Source organism: Hemiscyllium ocellatum, chromosome 4, assembly GCF_020745735.1.
Source record: "Hemiscyllium ocellatum isolate sHemOce1 chromosome 4, sHemOce1.pat.X.cur, whole genome shotgun sequence".
Classification (NCBI taxonomy): domain Eukaryota; kingdom Metazoa; phylum Chordata; class Chondrichthyes; order Orectolobiformes; family Hemiscylliidae; genus Hemiscyllium; species Hemiscyllium ocellatum.
The window spans coordinates 94,861,438-94,887,119 of record NC_083404.1 but is presented as its reverse complement, the minus strand read 5'-3'; the positions used below and the strand labels follow the sequence as shown (position 1 = coordinate 94,887,119).

At 42.0% G+C, this 25,682-nt stretch overlaps 1 protein-coding gene across 4 annotated transcripts in view; it reads right to left on the bottom strand.

Annotated features, from left to right (window-relative positions):
• LOC132815009 (NEDD4-like E3 ubiquitin-protein ligase WWP1) overlaps positions 1–25,682 on the bottom strand; it is a 163,687-nt gene that overhangs the window by 79,407 nt on the left and 58,598 nt on the right. For 2 of the 4 annotated variants that reach the window (XM_060823631.1, XM_060823633.1), the window contains exon 2: positions 7,459–7,537. In XM_060823631.1, the coding sequence (XP_060679614.1) occupies positions 7,459–7,516 (58 nt within the window). In that variant the 5' untranslated portion in view covers positions 7,517–7,537. Of the gene's footprint in view, positions 1–7,458; positions 7,540–24,119; positions 24,161–25,682 lie in introns of those variants that run through there. The other 2 variants (XM_060823632.1, XM_060823634.1) reach the window with 2 other exon arrangements.

The window sequence follows — 25,682 nt, the reverse complement described above, 5'->3', positions numbered from 1 at the left end:
ATCTAATCAAGAAAGATAACAGGCATTTAAACTCATAAGAGGTGTGTCCACAAACATACCATTCTCAATGTTAGGGGAGCTCAGGATATCTGTGCAAAAGACTACACTTGTAAGAATCTTCAGCCAGAAATGCTGAGTGGATGATCAATCTCACTTCTTCTGGAGTCCCAGCTGAGATGCCCATTTTCAACCAATTCGATTCACTCCATATTAAAACACTCGATACTGCCATGGCTATTGGTCCCAACAACATTCCAGCAATAGCAGGCAAGACTTGCTGTGCCTTGGCTAAGTTCTTCCAATACAGCCACAACACTGGCATTTATCCGATAAAGTGGAAAATTGCCCAGATGTATAATATCCAACAAAAAAAATGCAGGATGATTTATCCTTGCCAATCACCAGCCCATTAGTTGACTCTCAATCATTAGTAGAGTGATGAAAGGGGGTCATCAACAGTGCTATCAAACAGCACTTGTTCAGCAATAACCTGCTCATTAACATTCAGTTTGGATTTCACCAGGCCACTCATCTCCTGACCTCATTACAACTGTGATTTAAACATGGACAAACTAACTGAACTCAAGGGTTGATGAGAGTGACTGCTTTTAACATTAAGTATGAATTTGACTGAGAGAGACATCAAGGTACCCTTGCAAACCCAATTCAATAGCTCTCCATGAATTGGGATCATATCCGGCTCAAAGGAATAGGATTCTGATTGTTGGAGGTCAGTCATCTCAGTTCCAAGATATCCTTGCATGGGTTCCTTCTGGTCAGATCCTAGGTCCAACCATTTGCAGCTGCTTCATCAATGCACTTCTCGCCATTGAAAGATCAAAAATGGGTATATTAACTGATGATTACATAGTGTACAGCATTACTCACAATCCTCAAATACTGAAGTAATTCATGGCAAATTCAGCAAGACGCAGGTAATGCCCAACAATGTTCCCTCTAAGCCACATGGATGCAAATCCACTCTAAGGTTCTGAGTGCAGTGATTGCCATTGTCATGCTGATCATGGCATTGATTTTTGGCTCCAGAGATCACTGCCATGCAAAGGTCTCTGACATCCATGCAAATGGAACGAAAATTAGAGGGAATGCTGACGGCAAGTAAATTCACATCAAGAGTGCCAGGAAATGACAATCTCCAACAAGACAAAATCTAATTATCACTCTCAGATGTTCAAAAACTTTACCATTGCTAAATATCTGACAATCAACTTCCTAGGGGTGTAGTACAGGGTGACCATTAACAGAAACTGAAAAGGACTAGCCATATCAATAATATGGCTGTAAGAGATGTAGCAATTAATTGACCTCTCAACTCCCCAGAGTCTGTCCACCATCTACTAGGTACAAGCCAGGAGTGCTATGAAATACTCCTCACTGGGCTGGAAGAGTGCAGATGCAACAATACACAAAGCTTGAAACCATCCAGGACAAAGCTACCTGCTTGATCACACCACATTCACTATGTCCACAACCAATATATGGTGGCACAAGATGCATAACAGAAATTATCCAAGGTTCCTTAGACAAAACCTTCCAAACCCATGACCACTATCATCTCAAAGGATAAGGGCACCAATTAAATGAAAATACCACTACCTGCAATTTCCCTCCAACTCACTCACTTTCCTGACTTGGAAATATATTACCATTTCTTGTTAAGTCAAAGTCCTGAATCTCCTCACACTCACCATTGTGGGTATACCTCCAACAAATGGACTACAGCATTTCAAGGAAGCAGCTCACCACTATTTTCTCAAGGTTAATGAGGGATGGGTAAAAATGCTGGACCAGCCTGTGAAGCCAACATCCCATGAATGAACAAAAAAATCTATTTTTGATTTAATATCCCTTTGCACATTCCCTTTCTCTTATCATCATGTTTTAGGACTGCTAAAAGACATTATTTTGCCCACTGAGTTTATTGATGTGAACCCATTGTCATTGTACTCCTGTTGATAATATACATTGTTCAAAACCAGTTCCATTCATAACTAAACACTTATAAGAGCAATGTCAATGCACAGGAGGCCTAACTATTTTGTCACTAAATACAGTCATGTGAACCAGATTTCCACAAGTGATTGACAATATTGTACTTCAAACATCATTCAACAGGAGAAACTGACAATAAAGGGAAAGCACACACACTTCTGTAAATGTTGTTTTTTGTTTAGACTTTGTGATTTCATACCTCAAATAACACTTCTTTAATAAGAGTAAGCAGAAACAATTTTTAATTATGCAAAAAAACCTGTCTAATTCACTTGTTCTGGGAATGTTTCTACTTCCATAGATTTTGTCAAAGCTACTCATTGTCAACAGAACAGCATGCAGTTTTAACTGTAGCAACATAAGCCAAAGATTTAGACAGGATCATGTTTAAACTAATTTAGAGAACAAAAGCTATTGTGTGTGAACATTGCAAAATAATCCTAATTTTTGATGTGAAAGATAGCCAAGCAATGTTACAAATTCTTTTAAAATGAAAAAAAAAATCAAGGGCTTGGTTTGGGAGGAGATTTAGTTAAGAAGAATGACTGACACTATTACTTACTCCCTGATTTTCTGAATGTAATTCATTTTAAACCTGCAAATGTGTTGCTGGTCAAAGCACAGCAGGCCAGGCAGCATCTCAGGAATAGAGAATTCGACGTTTCGAGCATAAGCCCTTCATCAGGAATGAGAGAGAGTAGCCAAGCAGGCTAAGATAAAAGGTAGGGAGGAGGGACTTGGGGGAGGGGCGATGGAGGTGGGATAGGTGGAAGGAGGTCAAGGTGAGGGTGATAGGCCGGAGTGGGGTGGGGGCGGAGAGGTCAGGAAGAAGATTGCAGGTTAGAAGGGCGGTGCTGAGTTGAGGGAACCGACTGAGACAAGGTGGGGGGAGGGGAAATGAGGAAACTGGAGAAATCTGAATTCATACCTTGTGGTTGGAGGGTTCCCAGGCAGAAGATGAGGCGCTCCTCCTCCAGCCATCGTGTTGTTATGTTCTGCCGGTGGAGGAGTCCAAGGACCTGCATGTCCTCGGTGGAGTGGGAGGGAGAGTTAAAGTGTTGAGCCACAGGGTGATTGGGTTGGTTGGTCCGGGCGGCCCGGAGGTGTTCTCTGAAGCGTTCCGCAAGTAAGCAGCCTGTCTCATCAATATAGAGGAGGTCACATCGGGTGCAGCGGATGCAATAGATGATGTGTGTGGAGGTACAGGTGAACTTGTGGCGGATATGGAAGGATTCCTTGGGGCCTTGGAGGGAAGTGAGTGTGGAGGTGTGGGCGCAAGTTTTACATTTCCTGCGGTTGCAGGGGAAGGTGCCGGGGGTGGAGGTTGGGTTGGTGGGGGGTGTGGATCTGACGAGGGAGTCACGAAGGGAGTGGTCCTTGCGGAACGCTGATAGGGGAGGGGAGGGAAATATATCCTTGGTGGTGGGGTCCGTTTGGAGGTGGCGGAAATGGCGGCGGATGATACGTTGTATGCGGAGGTTGGTGGGGTGGTAGGTGAGAACCAGTGGGGTTCTGTCTTGGTGGCGGTTGGAGGAGCGGGGCTCAAGGGCGGAGGAGCGGGAAATGGAGGAGATGCGGTGGAGGGCATCGTCGATCACGTCTGGGGGGAGTCTGCGGTCCTTGAAGGAGGCGGCCATCTGGGCTGTGCGGTGTTGGAACTGGTCCTCCTGGGAGCAGATGCGGCGGAGACGAAGGAATTGGGAATACGGGATGGCGTTTTTACAGGGGGCAGGGTGGGAGGTGTAGTCCAGGTAGCTGTGGGAGTCAGTCGGTTTATAATAGATGTCTGGTTGACCAGGGATATAGGTAGAGTAACAGGTTGCCATACTTCCCTATTCTCCACAAAATCACATTCAAAATCATCTCAAATGCAGCCTGGAATGAACTATTTAAACCAAAATGAGATCAAAAAATCCTTGCCCATTTATAACTGATATGCAGGATATGTTTTGGGGTCATAACTTAGTATAATTAAAATGGGACGTATAAAATTTACATTTGTGAAGAGACTGGTCACTAAACTGGAATTCAGGTGTATCATTAGAACAGAAGTTAGATTATTCCAGTTTTTTTTTGATGGTGCTCTACCAAACTCTGGATATCTGACCAAAGGCAGATGAATAAAATACATAACTCAGCAACAGACCCTGACTTTAATTACATCAAAAAAACTAATTCAATAATAAAAAAAAGGAGAAATTCTGAAAGTCACATTGTGCATAAGTCACTTGATTATATTTTTAGATGACACAAGACATGTAGAAAAATGTGATTTTCATTCTGGAAGAAGTCATTAAGACAAAGATCAAAAGCAGCGTATTTAAAACAAAAGTTGGTCAAATCTGATGGCAGCAACAATACTTCCAGTATAAGACTGCTCTAGTATAGTACTAGGGAGTATTTTGGATAAGCTATTAAATCAAGGCCCCATCCACTTGCTTGGCATGATGCAAAGGATCCCACAGCACTACTTCAAAGAGCAGTAGAGGAACTATGCCTGTAGCACCAGCTAATACTTATTTTTATTCATTGACGGAATGTGGGCTTTGCTGGCTGGGAATTGCCCACAGTCAGTTGCCCTTTTAAGGTGACAGTGAGTTGTCTTCTTGAACCACTGTAGTCCATTCAGTGTAGGCATGCTCACAATGCTGACAGGGAGGAATTCCAAGATTTTGACTCGGTGACACTGAAGGATAAATTTTAAATTAGCTGACTTGATAACATATCAGCTGATCCAAGTGAAATTCAGAGTACAGTTGATTGATTTATTCAGGCATTTGAGACTATTGCTGTGGAGCTACAATGCCAGGGCAACCCATGTCACATGATAACCAGATTGAAGGTATCAAAAAGTTCTAGCTGTGAAAGCAAAATCTGACTGTCATAACAGTTCCATAGTACCACTATAGAAAACATCCTAAACTGCAAAACTGGCTCCAACTTAACCATAAATGTCTTCGCGGGAGACTTTAGGTTACCTGAGGTCTTGCTCTTTTGACAAAAAAAAAGGAATCAACAGTTCAAGATGTCATGTTGCGTTGACCCTCCAAGAGCAACTTAGTTGCTTTCCCCGTGCAAATTTTCACATAATTATCCAAAAAAGCATGTTTCAATTTTGCCTTATTTTACCATACTTTTTGGCAGCGACTCAAGTTCGGACGATTCACTGCATAAAATTGTATTGCTTCATGCCTCCCTTTGATTCTATTGTCAGTCACTTGAAATCAGTGTTTGTTGGTTTTTCCATAACAAACTTAAACATAATTATTCTATGAACAAATGTTCTCCTAAATGTTGCCACTTGACCACACCTCATTACTTCCAAAAGGCTTTTGATAAGGTGCCACATGGGAGGGTGCTGAGCAAGGTGAGGGCCCATGGTGTTCGAGGTGAGCTACTGGTATGGATTGAGGATTGGCTGTCTGACAGAAGGCAGAGAGTTGGGATAAAACATTCTTTTTCAGAATGGCAGCCGGTGACAAGCGGTGTCCCGCAGGGTTCAGTATTGGGGCCGCAGCTGTTCACATTATATATTAATGATCTGGAGGGGGGCATTCTAGCGAAGTTTGCCGATGATACAAAGTTAGGTGGACAGGCAGGTAGCACTGAGGAAGTAGGGAGGCTGCAGAAGGATCTAGACAGTTTGGGAGAGTGATCCAGGAAATGGCTGATGGAATTCAATGTGAGCAAATGCGAGGTCTTGCACTTTGGCAAAAAGAATACAAGCATGGACTACTTTCTAAACGGTGAGAAAATTCGTAAAGCCAAGTACAAAGGAATCTGGGAGTGCTAGTCGAGGATTCTCTAAAGGTAAACATGCAGGGTGAGTCCGTGATTAAGAAAGCGAATGCAATGCTGTCATTTATCTCAAGAGGGTTGGAATATAAAAGCACCGTTGTGCTACTGAGACTTTATAAAGCTCTGGTTAGGCCCCATTTGGAGTACTGTGTCCAGTTTTGGTCCCCACACCTCAGGAAGGACATACCGGCACTGGAGCGTGTCCAGCGGAGATTCACACGGATGATCCCTGGAATGATAGGTCTAACATATGAGGAATGGCGGAGGATCCTGGGATTGTATTCATTGGAGTTTAGAAGATTAAGGGGAGATTCAATAGAAACTTACAAGATAATACATGGCTCGGAAAGGGTGGATGCTAGGAAATTGTTTCTGTTAGGCGAGGAGACTAGGACCCATGGACACAGCCTTAGAATTAGAGGGGGTCAATTCAGAACAGAACTGCAGAGACATTTCTTCAGCCAGAGAGTGGTGGGCCTGTGGAATTCATTGCGCGGAGTGCAGTGGAGGCCAGGATGCTAAATGTCTTCAAGGCAGAGATTGATAAATTCTTGATGTCACAAGGAATTAAGGGCTATGGGGAAAATGTGGGTAAGTGGAGTTGAAATGCCCATCAGCCATGATTGAATGGCAGAGTGGACTCGACAGGCTGAATGGCCTTACTTCCACTCCTATGTCTTATTATTTTGTCCAGTTTGGACAATCTCTTTCCTAGTTGGCCAATAAGCACTAATCTGAAAAAATACCTTAACTACATTTCAGAAACTTTCCATTACTATCTTATAAAATATTGCAACAATTTGAATCTTCCAATTTAACAACCATAAAGTTTTTGGGCTGTCTGTACTTCCTTGCAAATTTGTTTCTTCTAGTGGATGGCCAATAAAATACACCTAAGATTGCAACAATATCACTACAGTACTAATCAAATAAGCTCTGAACTTGACCTCCTGAGAACACCTTCATTTACTAGCACTGTAATCAATTCTGCCAACCTGCTCCTTTCTTTCGTTAACACATTAGAAACTAAAAATATTCTTAGATACAAATCTTTCCTTTTTTTGAGCCAGGTCTCCAATATTAGCTTGGCATCATATTCACCTCTATGCCATTTGGGCCTGAAGTTCACCAACCTTATTGACCATGATCTGTGCATGCCACACATGCAAACATAGAATTTAGTGTATTCACTTACTTTAGTTCCATCTAATAATTTATATTTCTTTACCTAATATTAGTTGTCTTTCCTAATTCCTTGTGCACCTTATTCTTCTCTTCAGATATTACATCCTGTTTCCCAAACCCCTGCTCACCAACACTATACTGTACATATGACATCTTCACTTCTGATGCATTGCGATTCGACTTTAAAAGAAAGGAAGTCAAATATTGCATGTTAATATTTATTTTCCCTGACCTGGTTCCTAGAATTTAGAAGCAGTTGCAACTACTTAGCCGTTTTCGCATACAGAGCATTTGGAACAATGGTTTTGGAACAACATGCCAGATTGGAAATTAAATATCACATCTAATCTAATCTAATATGCTCTGGATTTCAATCTCTGAACAAATTTGAGATGGTTTATTTCTTCATAAAAAGCATGCAGCTTCAAACAAAAATATTGTGAAATTAAAAGAACTACATACCAGTTACATGCAACTGTGATCTTCCATTTTGATTGTTACTTGAACAGGCTGTGGCCATGTCACAGGCTGCAATGTTAGCCTACAACAAAAATGAAACAATATAGGATCAAATATCCACACTTATCTAAATTATCCTATAAAATCCACTGTTACAGTTTATTGTCTGAAGTAGTAAAAATGTAAGTGTGAAAAATTACTTTTATTTATATAGCGCAGCTTGCAATCTCAGATGTACTAAAATTACCTCAGAGCCAATGAAGTCCTTTAAACGTTTTATGCATAGCATAAAGACCATATCTTTTAATTTTTTCTGTAATTTGACTGTTTATGATCTTTTATAATTTTAGTCCAAAGGATCGTTGAACGATTGATTCAATGTTTAAAGCGAGTAGACACTCATTGTTAATACTGTTGAAAAAGCTGCTTGTTCAAGCAGTAGTGAAAGCCTGGTTTAAGAATGAGCTGAAGCAAAGGAATGTGCAAGAATGCAGCTTTGGCTAACAACAAGTAGTCAACTGGTCTGTGAACTCGTGATCAGTTATTGATGACAAAGGTCTTCTGTCTGTCAACAACTACATAATTGGCTCCCAAGTGGTTGAAATTTTTTTAGCAACATGAATGCTTTTGGCAGAAATCATACCTCTGAGGAGAAGAATCTGTTTACGCACTACAGTAAAAAGCACCTCAAGCCTGAAGATAACCAGTTTATTCCCCCTTTCCAGTCAATAGAAGTTGTGAGCTTTTATCAGTAAGTCAAAGATTATTATAAATGTGAAACAGTGATCCTGTACCTTCGACAAACAAATAAAAAATATCAGAAGAAAAGATCTAGAAGCAGCGGGGACTGATCAGCACAAGAATCACCTCAGCAAATCCTGTGGTCAGGGATCACTGAAATGCCTTCCTAGTCTTTTCCTCTGCGCATAACAGCCAGGTTTTCCTTCTGGTCTGTACCTATGTGTATGCAGTGATGCATCTAAGAGGTATAATTCATATTCATTCTCTGATCATTCATAACCGTTTATCTGGAGCAACAATCTATTTGTAATTCATAGCAATTCTTGTTAAGTACATAAACTTGGTCCATGCTTTGTGCCAACTTGGGATTAAAAGGCAGGTAAATTGGATATTGTTAAAATCTTTAACTTTTGTGATGACTTTAAGAATAATAGGGTTAGATTCCCAGTGAAGAATAATAATAACTGACTGAATTCAGGAAATGCAGCAACCATTTTTAAAGTTTGTTCTTTAACATAACTGAAATAGAAGCATTTATTGCCAATCACTAAATAAAGGTGATGGTGAGCTGTGTTCTTGAATAAGTATAGGTTGTGATGCAAATACCATTTTGACCCCAATAGTGAAGCAACTACAATATAATAGAATTCATCAGCTTCCAAATCTCTCCGATACCCCCCACCTCATTCCATGCCTGGCCCTCCCTCTCCATCCCACCCCCTTAACCAGACCCTACCTGCCCACCTTCTTTGCTATCATTTTGCTATCTGCTCCATCATTCCCACTGACCAATCACAGCAACCTCCTACCTGCATCCATCTATCTCCATCCCAACCACTTTTGCCCAGCTCCACCTCACTCCCTCTATTTATTTCTCAGACCCCTTCCTCTCCCCAATCCTGATGAAAGGTTCCAACCTGAACCATTGACACCCTTTCTTCTCTGATGCTGCTTTACCTGCTTTGCTTTTCCAGTTCCACTCTTTATCCACTGACTCTCCAGCATCTGCAGTTCTCACTAGTTCCATAGTATACTATCAAATCAGCCAAGAGGTTTTGTCTTAGGTGGTATCAAATTTCTTGAATAGTGTAGGACCCACATTAATCCAAGCAAGTGGAGAGCATTCTATCACATTAACATGTGCCTTAACAGGCTTTGAAGAGTCAGATGGTGAGTAATATGCTACAGGCTCCCCAGCTTCTGACCTACACTTGAACCTACAGTTTTTACACGCATGATCCGGTTCAAATTATGGTCAAAGCCAATCTCCACGATACCGCTGGTGGACAATTTATCCAAAGCAAGCCATTGAATGTCAAGAAGAAATGGATAGATTCTCTCTTCTTTTAAAGAACTTGCACACACAGCAAGCTCCCCAAAACACTATAGACCCAATAATACCAATGATAACACAAAAACCCAAAATTATTATAAACGCGATTGCACCGGTTGACCCCTCCCACTTCCTTCAGACCAAAGGGGTAGTCATGGATACCCGCATGAGTCCCAGCTATGCCTGCCTCTTCGTCAGGCATGTGAAACAGTCCATCTTCCGCTGTTTCACCGGCACCATTCCCACCTTTTCCTTCGCTACATCGATGACTGTATTGACGCCACCTCAAGCTTGCACGAGGTGGTTGAGCAGTTCATCAACTTCACGAACACATTCCAGCCTGACCTTAAGTTCACCTGGACCATCTCAGACACCTCCCTTCCCTCCCCCCCACCCTTCCTAGATCTCTCCAACTCAACATGGACATTTACTTCAAACCCACCAACTCTCAAGGCTATCTGGACTACAGGTCTTCTCACCCTTCTATAAAAACATTATCCCTTACTCCCAATTCTTCCACCTCTGCCACATCTGTTCCCAGAAGGATCAATTCCATTCCAGAACATCCCAGATGGCCTCCGACTTCAAAGACTGTAATTTCCCCTCCCACATGGTCAACAATGCCCTCCAGCGCATCTCCTCCATTTTCCGCAGCTCCACCCTTGAACTTCACCCCTCCAACATTAATAAACGAGGATAGAACCACCCTGGTCCTCACCGTCCACACCACTAATTTCATGGATGCAATGCATCATCCTCCATTTCTGCCACCTACAGTCAGACCCCACACCAGAGCTATGTTTCCCTCCTCACCCCTTTCAGCATTCCACAGAGGCTATTCCCTCCATAACTCCCTGGTTAGGTCCATGCGACCCCCCGCCAAACAACCCATACTCCACTCCCGACAACTGCCCTTGCCGCCGCAAGAGGTGTAAAACCTGTACCCACACCTCACCTTCATCCAAGGCCCCAAAGGATCCTTCCACAGCCAGCAAAGATTTTGCTGCATATCCAAACAGCACCTCTACGCTGTCCATTGCTATCTATGTGGTTGCTTCTACATTGGGGAGACAGAACGCCAACCTGCAGAATGTTTCAGAGAACACCTTCGGGACACGTGTACCAAACAACCCCACTGCCCTGTGGCCAAACATTTCAACTCCCCCTCCAACTCCACCAAGGACATGCAAGTCCTAGGCCACCTCCACCACCAAATCTTAGCCACCCAACGACTGGAGGAAGAATACCTCACCTTCTGCCTTCGGACACTTCAACCACACAGAATCAAAGTCAATTTCACCAGTTTAATTATCTCCCTCCTCTCACCTTATTCCAGATCCAACCCTACAACTCAGCACTGCCCTCGAAATGTCCTATCTGTCCATCTTCCATCCCACCTATCCATTCCACCCTATCATCCCCCAAGTTCATCTACATTTTGCATTTATAGTTATCTTCCCCCTAGTCCCAGCCACAACCCCCTCCCATTTATCTCTCAAACTCCTTGAGCAACCACCTCCCCCCACCCCGCCCCCCCCCCACCCCCCCCCCCCCCACCACTGCTGAAGAAGAGCTTATGCTCGAAACATCGACTCTCCTGCTCCTCAGATGCTGCCTGACTGGGTGTGCTTTTCCAGCGCCACAATTTTTGACTCTGATCTGCAGCCCTCACATTCCTAGACTAATTATGTTGACTAAACATCAATATTGATCAGGGAAAATGAATAATTAGATAAGCAGTTTGGAAAAACAAATTGTTAATTTAAAATTTTACGAATAATGCTCATAAAACGTGAACATCTTCTGCTCCACGTCTCACACTCCCGTATCCTTCCGAAAAAGGTATTGTTTTATTGTGAAGAGAATTAACAAGCTCCTAGGTCATGTTAAGTTATTTTGTTACAACCAACATTTTTGCTGAATGCAGCATAAGATAAAGTAGTTGGTCATAAAGCCTCTCAAAAGCCTGTTCTACCATTTGATCATATTATGGGTTATCTGATTTCCACTTCAATTGCATTTTCCTGCCTGTTTCCCTTAACCCAATATGTTTCGCATAAAGAAAACACAATAAAAGTACAAACTAACTGCTTGTCAATTATTGCAAATACTGTTGAGAGAAGGTGACGGATTCAAGTCCTACTCCAGAGATTCAAGTGCGAAAACTTCAGTTTTGAGGGTCTGCTGTATTATCAGAAGTTATTTCTTTCAAATGATGAATTAAAACTCATCTGCTCTCTACAGTGGATTTAAAAGTTATTGTGGCACTGTTCCAATAAAGAACAATTCCTGATCAAAATGTATCCCTCAAACACTGCTAAAACAGATTGTCTGATTGTTCTCACGCTTATGAGCAAACTGCCTAGTCCATTTCCTACATTACAACCAAAGACTACACTTCAAGTGTACTTCATTGGTAATAAAGTGTATGGCTATGACATGCACTATATAAATTAAATGTTTTCTTTCTTTCAGTGCTTCATAATGAACAAAGAATATTATAGCACAGGAACAGGTCCTTCGGTTCTCCAAGCCTGCCCCAATCCAAATCGTCTATCTCAACCTGCCGCCTATTTTCTAAGGATCTGCATCCCTTTGCTCCCTACCCATTCATGTATCTGTCTAGATGCATCTTAAATTATGCTATCGTTCCTGCCCCTACCACCTCCGCTGGCAACACATTTTAGACACCCACAACCCTTTGCGTAAAACACTTTCCATGTATATCGCCCCTAAACCTTTCCCCTCTCACTTTGAACTCGTGACCCCTAGTAATCGAGTCCCCCACTCTGGGAAAACGTTTCTTGCTATCCACCCTATCTATGCCTCTCATGATTTTGTAGGCCTCAAATCAGGTCCACCCTCAACTCCTCCTTGTAAATGAAAAAAATCCTAACCTACTCAACTTCTTCTGATAGCTAGCATGCTCCAGACCAGGCAGTATCCTGGTGAACCTCCTCTGCACCCTCTCCAAGCATCCATATCCTTTTGGTAATGTGGCAACCAGAACTTCATACAGTATTCCAAATACGACTCAACCAAAGTCCTATACAACTGTAACAATGACCTGTCAACTCTTATATTTATGAAGGAAAGCATGCTGTATGCCCTCTTGACCACTCTACTGATCTGCATTGCCACCTTCAGGGAACAATGGACCTGAACACCCAAATTTCTCTGTACATCAATTTTCTCCAGGACTTTTCCACTTACTGTATAGTTCCTTCTGGAATTGCATCTTCCAAAATGCAACACCTTGCATTTGTCTGGATTGAACTCCATCTGCCATTTCTCCGTTCAACTCTCTAGTCTAGCTATATTCCACTGTATTCTCTGACAGTCCCCTTCATTACATGCTACTCCAGCAATCTTAGTGTCATCTACAAACTTGTTAATAAGGCAACCTAAACCTTTCTCCAACTCATTTATGTATATCACAAACAACAATGGTGCCAGCACTGATCCCTGTGGGACACGACTAGTCACAGGCCTCCATTTTGAGAAGCTCCTTTCGACCACTACTCGTGGTCTCCTGTTGCCCAGCCAGTTCTCTATCCAACTGGCTAGAACACCCTGGACCCCATGCAACTTCACCTTCATCAACCTACCATAGGGAACCTTATCAAACACCTCACTAAAGTCCATGCATATGACATCTACATCCCTTACCTCAATCAACTTTGTCACCTCTTCAAATAATGGTTTATTCAAAAGGGGCCTGAATCAACATGTTTCCACAAAGTTATTGGTAATGGTGACTCATCCTTTTCAAGTTTAGTTAGAAATTCAGAAATTGGGACTCTTACAATTTGAGCTTTAACAAAATAATGTGCTGTTTCAGGTTATAGGGAACAATACTTCAATTGAATCTTCCAACATTTAGTTCATCACGAAGTAATAAAATAATTAGAAAATATTTGCATTATAATTTTGCAGAGATTAACAGTTTTTTAAAATCATAAAATGGGCAGCATTAAATCATCTGACTACTGGATAACATGTAATGTCAACTACTCTTTACATATTTGAAACAGGATGATCTAATTTTAAAAAATGGAAGTTACTGTATACTCCTGTATCTATCCATAAAATGAATTCACCTAAACATGTAATGTGGCACACAAATGAAAGATTAAATGCCTGTCAGTCTGCTATCACAGCTCCATTGGTCTTGAACTCCAAGACATTTAAGCTTATCTCATGGTAATATAAACTATTGCCACATATTGTGATACACCACAGATTATATTGCATAACTCACCATGTTAACAGAACAGATATTAACTCATAACTTAATGCAATGCAGCTTACAAGAAAAAATTCTGTATTCAAAGATAAAACCTAAGTTATTTTTGAAACTTTTCTTTATAATATATCTAATACATGGAGTCAAACTACATTCATGTTTTTACATTCACTGGGTATTTGCACCCAGTAACCAAACATCTTTACAAATCAGTCAGTGCCTGATACAAGATAATTCAGCCCAGTTTATATCCAAATCGATTTCCAAGTCTCTCAGTGGTTAGCACTACTGCCTCAGTGCCAGGGACCCAGGTTCAATTCCACCTTTGGAAGACTGTGTGTGGAGATGGCACATTCTCCCTGTGGCTACATAGGTTTCTTGTGGGTGCTCTGGTTTCCTCCCACAGTCCAAATATTAGGTTAGGTGCAAATGGACATTCCAAATAGCCTATGTGCCCAGGGATGTGCAGAGTGGTGATTAGCCATGGGAAATATAGGGTTACAGGGATAGGGTAGAGGTTGGGCCTGGGAGGTCTGCTCTTTGGCGAGGCAATGTGTACTTGATGGACCAAATAGCCTGCTTCCACATTGTAGAAATTCTACTATTCTATGTCTCTGCAGATTTACTAATATTTGTTGGCGTTACATGCACTAAACTGTATCGCAAGGGATATAATATTTTAAGTCATTCTTAGATTTGCTAGATTAAAAAGGTGTTTGTATTCTCTATGAGGAAGGTTTTGCAAAGTTTCCACTGATGAAGGTACCACTTATTTCAGTCTATGATATAGAAAAGAATATATAAAAAAACAGGCACAGTATTTCCATGGCTCCTGTGGAAACTGATAGTCATCGTCCCCATGGAATGCATATAAACAGCTATGAAAAGAATGTTAGTAACAAAGACAAGACCTATACAATACATTGCTGAGTATTTAGAAGTGCTCCAACCATTCCCAAACATACAAATCTGTCTGTGTGTAACCTATTTTTCTCCTAGTGCCATACTTTAAAATGATGGTAGCCCACAGGAGTAACTGCAAATTATTAGAGGATTTAAAAAATATTCTTGGAATATGAACAAGGCTAACAAGGTTCCTGTCCCCAGCCCTAATTGTGCCAAGACATGATTAGTCTCTGCTTGAACAATTTCATTCCCTGTGGCAATGGTGCACCAACAATAGTAGCAGGAAAGTTGGAGTTTCAGGAAACAAAGAAGGTATTGGGATATACAATTATTGACCCACCAAGGACCGAAGCAATTTAAGGCAGCAACTCATTGCCACCTTCTGCAGGGCAACTAGAAATGAGCAATAACTGCTAGCCTAGCCATGAACAAATACAATGTCAAAATAGCATGTGACTGCGAACAGGAAAGAAGAGACTGTTGAAGCAACCTCACTTATTTATAGCGGTATACTTCATATGGACTGTTGTGCTTACTACAGTCTTTGTATGCTGGTGCCTCGATTGGGGAGTTGGGTGTTCTGGCTATTGTGTTTAGTCATGGGAATACTGGTAGAAATTGAGGACTGCAGATGCTAGAGAATAAGACCATAAGACATAGGATTGGAAGCAAGGCCATTCGGCCCATCGAGTCCATTCCGCCATTCAATGCTGATGGGCATTCAACTCCACTGACCCGCATTCTCCCCATAGCCCATAATTCCTTGTGACATCAAGAATTTATCAATCTCTGCCTTGAAGACATTTAGCGTCCCGGCCTCCACTGCACTCTGCGGCAATGAATTCCATAGGCCCACCACTCTGGCTGAAGAAAAGTCTCCGCATTTCTGTTCTGAATTTACGCCCTCTAATTCTAAGGCTGAGAATAGAGCTGAAAAATCTGTTGCTGGAAAAGCACAGCAGGTCAGGCAGCAACCAAGGAGCAGGAGAATCGACATTTTGGGCATAAGTCCTTATTCAGGAATGAGGAAGGTGTGCCAAGCAGGCTAAGATAAAAGGTAGGGAGGAGGGACACAGGAGAGGGGCGTTGGGAATGCGAAAGGTGGAAGGAGGTTACGGTGAGGGTGATAGGCTGGAGAGGGGTGGGGGCGAAGAGGTCGGGAAGATAATTGCAGGTCAAGAAAGAGGTGCTGAGTCCGAGAGTTGGGACTGAGATAAGGTGGTAGGCGGGGGTGGGATAAGGAAGCTGGAGAAATCTGCATTCATCCCTTGTGGTTGGAGGGTTCCTAGGTGGAAGATGAAGCACTCCTCCTCCAAGCATCATGTGGCCAGGGTCTGGCAATGGAGGAGGCCAAGGACCTGCATGTCATTGGCGGAGTGGGAGGGGAGTTAAAGTGTTCAGCCGAGGGGCGGTTGGGTTGGTTGGTGTGGGTGACCCAGAGGTGTTCGCTGAAACGTTCCGCAAATAGGCAGCCCGTCTCCCCAACGTAGAGGAGGCCACATCTGGTGCAGTGGATGCAGTAAATGATGTGCGTGGAAGTGCAGGTGAATTTGTGACTGATATGGAAGGATCCCTTGGGAAGAGAAGTGAGGGAGGAGGTGTGGGCGCAAGGTTTGCATTTCTTGCGGTTGCAGGGGAAGGTGCCGGGAGTGGAGGTTGGGTTGGTGGGAGGTGTGGATCTGACGAGGGAGTTGCGGAGGGAGTAGTCTTTCAGGAATGCTGATAGGGGAGGGAAATATATCCTTGGTGGTGGGGTCTGTTTGGAGGTGGCGGAAATGATGGAGGATGATATGATGTATCTGGAGGTTGGTGGGGTGGTAGGTGAGGACCAGTGGGGTTCTTTCCTGGTTGCGATTAGAGCGGCGGGGTTCAAGGGCGGAGGAGCGGAAGTGGAGGAGATGCTGTGGAGAGCATCGTCAACCACGTCTGAGGGGAAATTGCCGTCTTTGAAGGAGGCGGCCGTCTGGGTTGTTCGGTATTAGAATTGGTCCTCCAGGGAGCAGATGCGACGGAAGCGAAGGAATTGGGAATATGGGATGGCGTTTTTACAGGGGGCAGGGTGGGAGGAGGTGTAACCTGGGTAGCTGTGGGAGTCGGTCTGTTTATAGTAAACGTCCGTGTTGAGTCGGTCGCCCAAGATAGAAATGGAGAGGTCTAGGAAGGGGAGGGAGGAGTCTGAGACAGTCCAGGTAAATTTGAGGTCGGGGTGGAAGGGGTTAGTAAAGTGGATAAACTGTTCAACCAGGGAATACTGGTGCTGAGCAAGTATTCAGCTCCAACAACAGTCAAAAAGTGTGACATCATCCAGGACAAAGCAACCTGCTTTAGTAACACCACGTCCACTCCCTCCAAAATCAACATATCACCTGTAAGATGCATTGCAGAAATGCACCAACTCTCCTTAAACAAAACCTTCTAAACCCATGATCACCTCCATGGAGGACAGGGGCAGCAGATATTTGCGAACATCGCCCACCAAGCCACTCACACTAATAATTATTGCCAATCCTTCAGCGTTGCTGGGTCAAAATCCTGAAACTCTTTCCCTAATGGCATTGTGAATCTACCTATAGCACAAGGACTCCTGCAGTTCAGGGTTGCAGCTCACCATCACCCTCTCACGAACTATTAAGAATGGACAATAAATGCTGATTCAACCTGCAATGACCACGTGAACGATTTTTTAAAAACTCCGTCATTGATAACATTGGGCTTCCTGAAATATTACAACAAAGATGGGATGCGTACACTCTTTCTTCAAACTTACTACTCCTGGTCACACCACAAATGTAATTAGGTCACCAATTCACAATAAGGCCAACTGGATAAGACTTCGGATTAAAAAATATCAATCGACCAGATGCCTTTCATAAATGCAAAATTATTGAATCATCATAAGCCAGAACTTATAGATTAGGAATGAATTAACTGACATCGCTTTTAATATGAAAATAAAAATGTTTTCTCGTCTAAATAATCTAAAACACACACACGCCAATTAAAATGAAAAGAACTTCACTCTGCACGCATTCGTTGAGGAAAACAAATCACTTATGGCCAATAACTACTAGTCTTCTTGAAGGAAGCAAAAGAATAAGGTACAGAATGTTATAATGCTGGTCAGTCTGGCAATTTGATACAGTCTGGTCAACAGATACAGCAGTTCTCTTTGGTATCTTAGATGGCAGTTTTCTCACGAAACACACTACAGAGGAACCACGATTATCTGGATACCAGTTACCCAAATTTCGGATTATCCAAAGATGATCTCAAGGTCCCGTAAAAACATTACGTCAAAGAAGTGTTACCAACACTGGTGCGATGATAGTCACTTTTGTTTACAATGATTAAAAGTGAATTTGGCTTACTGAAATGCCGCCGTGAAGAGTCCTGGACATCGAAGAGCACCCAGGCAATGTCTCCAAATGACTGACCTCCCTCCCCTTCTCTCTCTCCAAACGAAGACAGGCAGAATGACAATCTGAGCACTGAAAATGTTCAAATAAAGACCCAGGATAATCTCTCCAACATTGCCCTGTGCGGCGGGGGGGGGGGGGGGGGGGGAGAGGAGAGAGAGAGAGAGAGAGAGAGGGAGAGGGAGAGAGACCGCTTCACTCCATCCGTCAGCTCAAAACCTGGAGAATTGAAAGCACGGCAGGGAACAGTTCATTGACCCACTGTGCTGCTGAACGGGGAGCAGACGCAGCAAGTGTTCACTGTCAATCCCATTGAAGTGAAGCAGCGGTGGGGAAAGGATTCAGCAATGCTGCAGGTCCCTTACACACAAGTGTGTATGCCCAGAAATAACCCCCCGAGTCAGAGAGAGGGAGCAAGGCAGGCACAGAGATGAAAAAGGAAACATCAGAAAACTGAGTCCCAGAGGCATTGAATCAGTCATCTGAATAATCAAATATCCAAACAAAATACTGCCTGCCCATCTCGTTCGGATAATCGAGGTTCCTCTGTATTTAGTAGTCCTCCAGTTGCTCTTCTAGATAATTAGATTTCACACTGGATTCACAACTGCCCTTCAAACAGGAGAGATTAGCAGAGTAGTCTGTCCTTCTGAACGTATTCCCTAACTGAAAATTAAAGCGTTTAATTGCCTGCAAAACACTCTTCAAACAGAACAGCCAGAAAATCCAGTCAGATGACCATCAGCAAACACGTTCACTAATTAGGTTTCCAAGTAATATCGTGTTTAATGAAAAATTCCAATGTGGCTTTTCATCCACCTTACTTTTTGAAAAGAAAAGCAGTGTTTGCTGACTCCAGCAACTGTGATTGCACGTGTGCTCATTTAGAAATGTACATGCGCACAGTTCCAAATACAAAATGTCATCATGTAGAATTTGAGAGAGATACCACATGCAGGTAGAGTAATGCTCATGCACAGAGAAGAGTTTGTGATTCTGAAATGGGCTCAGCAGTAGGTTGGTATTAAACATGCCCAAAAGAGGAAAGAAGCCATGGAGGTGACATGTTCCTTCTCTCAGCTCAGCCCCCAGTTCTCTGCAGATTGGAGCCAGTTCCCCCCCAGGTCCCGACCTCCTCACCTCTCTATTCTCCTGAATCCCAATCTGCCCTTCTCCTATCCTCTTTCTAGGTCCCAATCATTCCTTTCCCAAGGCCACATCTCCCTCCCCCACCCCTCAAAATAATTTGTATGTTCACACGTGAATTAGAGTGGCATATTGCAAGTGTGCACTGGTGTCAGAAAACACAGCCTTTAAAAATTCCATGCATTTCCACAGAATATGAAATTAATCCATTCGCCCACAAGCTTTCAAAACGAAAGTCCACAAAAAACAAACCTTCATATCACCTATACCTTTGCACAAAAAAAATCAAATGAATTTCATTACAAGATGAGGACAGAGATAAAAACAATGGAGACAAGTTTTAAGTGAAATGGCTGTCATATCAAACTCCATTGAAATAGCTCGGTGTATTGATTATTGAACTTTTCAATAAAGGTCAAGGAATTTGATCTGTATATACCAATGTTTTCCTGTAGGAATATCTAAGAGCCAGTAGTAATCCCAGGGGGTCTTTTTCCACTGCAGCACATCTTTTTTTCTTGCCAATTTATGTGTTTGGAAAACTATAGCACTGGCTTCTCTATACCTGACTCATCATCCTATATTAACATCAACACCAAGTCACTACCATTGATTATTATCTTGAAGCATTTAATGAAATTAGGGCAGCCAACACTTGTTCATTAATCAAAATGGCTTGCCTGGGACTAGCCTGACCACATTACTTAGATTTACTACAAGTCAAAGTCAATCAGTAAAGCACCTATAATTGTAAATAAACCACCCCAAAAACGTCAAATATCTTCCTTCATTCTAGGGCCAGAGAACTCCACTAAAGCTTGTGCTTTTACAGCTCCTTACAGCACTTGTCCTTATCCTCATATGTCCAAAGTAGATCATACTTTTGTAGACTCATTTCTGGCAAAGCTTATCACTTTATCAACTGATGCCAATTTTCTCAACAGAACTTTCAAATGTTGCTTCCAAGTGTCATTGTGTACTAGTAGATAATTAAGGTAAACCAGAGGTAGGAACACTGGTCATCACTTGACTTATTAGTTTCTGGGAAGTGACTGGCGCAGTTTATGGCTCAAATGGCATTACTCAGCATTGGAAAAGTTTAGGGCAACGAAGGCTGATACTTGCTTAGTTCGGAATAGTAAAGGAACCTGCCAATATCCCTTGATAAATCTTTGTTCAGTAATCTGAAGTTTCATTCTAGAGAAAACAAAAATCAAGATATTCTAACACAGAATGAAGGAGTAATGTACTGCTGGAGGTCACATCTTTCGGGTGAGATGTTAAAGTGCAGCTCCATCTGCTCTCTCCAATAGGTAGAAAAGATCCTTCGACTCTATTACTTAGAATAGTAGAGTATTAGTATTAGTGCCCTAGTCAATACTTAGCATTGCAATAATATATTACCTCAGCATTACCAAACCTCTGTTTATGGGAGCCTGCAATACGAAGTAACAAAGAACAAAGAAAATTTACAGCCCAGGAACAGGCCCTTCGGCTCTCCAATCCTGATCCGGCCCAAACCTGTTGCCCAATTCCTAAGCATCTGCATCCCACTGCTCCCCACCTACTCATGCATCTGTCCAAACGCATCTTAAATGAATCTACCGTGTCTGCCTCTACCATCTCTGCTGGCAATGTGTTCCAGGCACCTACCACCCTCCGCGTAAAGTACTCGCCACGTGTATCCCTTTAAAAACTTTGCGCCTCTCACCTTGAAAGCATGACCTCTCATTATTGAATCCCTCACCTTGGTAAAAAAGCTCATCTCTATCTACCCTGTCTATACCTTTCATGATTTTGTAGACCTCAATCAGGTTCCCCGTCAATCTCCTTTTTTCTAATGTAAACAAACCTAACCTACTCAACCTCTCTTCATAGCTAGTACCTTCCATATCAGACAACATCCTTGTAAACCTTTTCTGCACCCACTCCAAAGCGTCCACATCCTTTTGGTAATGTGGCGACCAGAACTGTACGCAATATTCAAAATGCAGTCGAACCAACGTCATCTACAAATTTAACATGACATGCCAGCTCTTGTACTCAATACCTCGTCCGAAGGAAAGCATACCATATACCTTTTTGACCACTCTATCCACTTGTACGGCAACTTTTACAATGAACCTGAAATCCCAGATCGCTCTGCTCATCAACTTTTCCCAAGGCTCTTCCGTTTACTGTATAATTCGCTCTAGAATTAGACTTCCCAAAATGCATCACCTCACATTTGCCTGGATTGAACTCCATCTGCCACTGTTTCCCAGTCTATCTATATCATCCTGTATTCTTTGACAGTCCCCTATGCTTTCTGCTACTCCAGCAATCTTCGTGTCATCTGCAAACTTGCTGATCATACCAACAATGCGCTCTTCCAGGCCATTTATGTGTATCACAAATAACAGTGGCCCCAGCACTGATCCCTGTGGAATACCACTAGTCACCTTTCTCCACTTCAAGAAACTCCCTTCAACTACTGTCTCCTGTTGCTCAACCAGTTCTTCATCCACCTAGCTAAAATACCCTGCACACCATGTGACTTCACTTTCTCTATCAGTTTACCATGGGAATCTTATCAAATGCCTTACTAAAGTCCATGTTTATGACAGCTACAGCCCTTCCTTCATCCATCAACTTGGTCAATTCCTTAAAGAACTCTTAAGTTGGTAAAGCTCGATCTCCCCCGCACAAAACTATGTTGTCTATCACTGATAATCCCATTCTTTTCTAAATATAAATAAGATTTTATCCCTCAGTACCTTCTCCAGCAACTTTCCCACCACTGACATCAGGTTCACTGCTCGCAATATCCCTACTACCCTTCTTGTACAGGGAGACAACACGAGCAAGCCTCCAATCCTCCGGCACCTCACCTGTGTTTGCAGTGTGGAAATTACTTCTGCATTTCCCATATTAAACCAGACTTCTTTTGAAATTCACTATCACCGGCTAGGCCAGCATTTATTGCTCATCCATTATTACCCAGAGGGCACAGTCAACTATATTGCTATGGGTCTGAAGTCACATGTACACCAAACCAAGAAAGATGACGGATTCTCTTCAGGGAAGAAGCTATGTACCAGATGGGTTTTTTCCAACAATTGAAAACACATTCATGGTCACCATTAGACTCTTAATTCCAGATTTTCATTGAATTCAAATTCCATCGTCCACCATATTGAGATTTGAATGCAGGTCCCCAGATTAATAGTCCAGCATTAACACCACTGGCCACCACTTCTCATATTGCACATTAAAAGCACTTAATTGGCTACAAAGCATTTTATGACATCATGGAAGCCTCAAAAAAATGCAAGTTTTAATTTCATAGTCAAAAGGTGTGTTTAGTAAGACATGCCATGTTGAAACGACAGAAGCATTATGCCATTAATGCATAATGTATTAAGTCATAGCTGATACCTTGTCACAGCTATTACAATCTCCAAAGTCACCATGTCTTTTTAAAAAGAGATAGGAATATCCCAGCAACTGTTGAAAAGAATTGCACAGCAAGACTGCACTTGTACATTTAAAGATATTGAGTGTAACAACAAAAATCAACTCTGAAACCATTATTTAGTAGACAATGCATTCACAAAGTACAGAAAAGAAACCTTCCCCATTTTCTTACCCCGGCTACAACAGGGTGATTCTTCCAGTAACTTTTTAATAGGCCCTTTAATCAATCTCCTGAGTACAATCTCCACAGATGGTTCCAAGTTAGTGCAGTAATTTGTGTTATGTATTTGTTTCGATGAAGCAGAAGTCAGCCATTCAGTCCACAGAGTCTGCTCTGTCATTCAATTACATCATAGTTGATCTGATAATTGTCAATCTCACTTTCCTGCCTTTTCCCCAGAATCTCGATTCCCTTACTGACGAAAAGTCTGTCTCAGTTATGAATATACTTAATGATCAAAACATAACAGCCCTTTGTGATAAAGAATTCCACAGATTCACTCCCCTCTCAAAGACGAACTTTCCTTGATCTTTAACATCTCTTCAAATAGGAAATTCAATCTCACTGGTTCAATCTCACTGGCATTCTGCTTGGTGGTTACACAAAAACAGTGCTTTCCTTTGCTTTACACAACAGCTGCTGTTTTTTGGTCTACCTCTTTAGTTTGACCAAGACTATGAGTCTGTACCCAAAACAAAAAGCTGTACCTTGTATGCTCCTACGTCAAAATACGAAAACCACTCGAAGTTCTATGGCTTTTAAGTTTTCTTTCTATCTTCATGACAACCAAATCATAGACTTTGCTCTGGGCAGACACTTCGAGTAAAAAGTGAGGTCTGCAGATCAGAGCTGAAAATGTGTTGCTGGTTAAAGCACAGCAAGTCAGGCAGCATCCAAGGAACAGGAAATTCGACGTTTCGGGCAAAAGCCTGATGAAGGGCTTTTGCCCGAAACGTTGAATTTCCTATTCCTTGGATGCTGCCTGACTTGCTGTGCTTTAACCAGCAACACATTTTCAGCTCTGGGCAGACACTGGCCTGATTGTCATTCAGTAGTTCATGAGATACTGCCTTAGTTTAAAGTTAATTTAAAACACCACCTTATAAAGACTTGCTATTACAACCCAATGCTCTATAATCAATTCTCTCCATTCCTGTAATGTTCTCTAAATTATTCCTTTTTATTACAAAGCTCTTATTTTCCACTTCTCTCTCCAAATATATAGTTGCTGCAACTTTATCCCTTTCTTCTTTCCTACGCTGAAGAAGTCTCTAATATTTCTATAGATGTCTTTACTCATGTGCTTACTTTTCTTATCTTTCAAACTGGTGGAGACCATGCATAATGGTGGAAGTAAAGAAGGAAAACTTTTTTGAAAAGGTAATACACTTTTTTTGGAAATAAAATTAGATAACATACCCAAGGAGATACTTGCACCCAGAAGCAGCAACGGTTTCAGCCTGGAAAACAGAAGTTGTTTGCAAATGATTGAAGCAATATTACTTCAAGAAATGATGGTCAAATTATTAGAGCAGGGATTTTTTATTTTAAAACAAGTTGTTTCATGGATTATGGGATCTCTGGCAAGGACAGAGTTTGTTGCTCGTGGTTGATGGCTCCCATGGTTGCAATTATTAGGATAAGCTTTATATTCCAGATTTATTCAATGCATTGACATTCCCCTTGATGCCATGTGCCCATAGTCTGAGTCTGGACATTACACATCACCCCCATCTCTACAGCTTGTGGGCCTGAAAACCCCTGAGATGTGTCAGAATTGAATGTAACACCAGAGAATGAGATTCTTAATGACTGGCTCAAATTTGGCAAAACGGATAGCTGAAACAGATAATATGTATCAGAGCAGAGTAAACCAGCAGTACTGGTATTTAAGAAATGCTGGTTCCACAGATTTACTACCCTCTCAAAGAAGAAATTCCTTCTCATTTGAATGTATACCCCTTAGACTGAGATGATGTCCTGTGGTCCTGGACTTGCCCTCAAGAACAAACAACTTTTCCGCATCTACCCTGTCAAGTCCCCTAATAATCTTATTTATATAAATAGATCACCTCTCAGTTTTCTAAATTCCAATGTCTACAGGCCCATCCTACTCAACCCCTCATAAAAATCACTCCATAGCAGGTATCAGTGCAGAGAATGATCACTCGGCTGACTTCAAATGTCAGTATGTCTTTCTTTAGATAAGGATCCAAGTATTCACAGCTGTGGTCTGACTAGTGCCTTCTGCAGTTTTAACAAAATCTTTTAATACTCCAATACCTTTCAAATAGAAGCCAATATTCCCTTTGTCTTCCCTACTGCCCATTTAATTTGGATGCTGGCTTTTTCAAATTCATTACAAGGACTCTCAAATGCCTCTGTTACGTAGCTTTCTGCAGTCTTTCTCTATTTAAATAATAGTCAGCTCCTCTATTCTTCCTGCCAACGTACATAACCTCATATTTCCTGACATTATATTTCATCTGCCAAGTTTTTGCCCACTCGATTAACCTACAAATACTCTTCTGCAGACTTCGTCATCCTCAACATGTGCCTTTCCAACTATTTTTGTGTCGTCCAAAAACGTGGCCATGGCATATTTATTTTCTCATTCAAGGCATTAATATATTGTAAATGATTATAGACTCACTGATCTGTGGCATATCACTACTTAGAGGTTGCCATCCTGAAAATGCTCTCTTTATCCCAACTCTGTCTTCTATTAGTTGACAATCATCTATCCAATATGTTATCTCCACTGTGGGCTCTTATCTTAAGTAGCCGAATGTATGGCACCCTATCAGATACCTTCTGAAAATTTCCCTTTATCTATCCTGCTGGTCAACTCTCCCAAAAAAACCTAGTAAATTTGTCAGGTATGACCTCTGCCCAATTTGAGTCTGTTTAATCATATGCATTTCTCAATGCTCCATTACAATCTTCATACATTTGTGATAACAGACAATAAGCGAACTGACC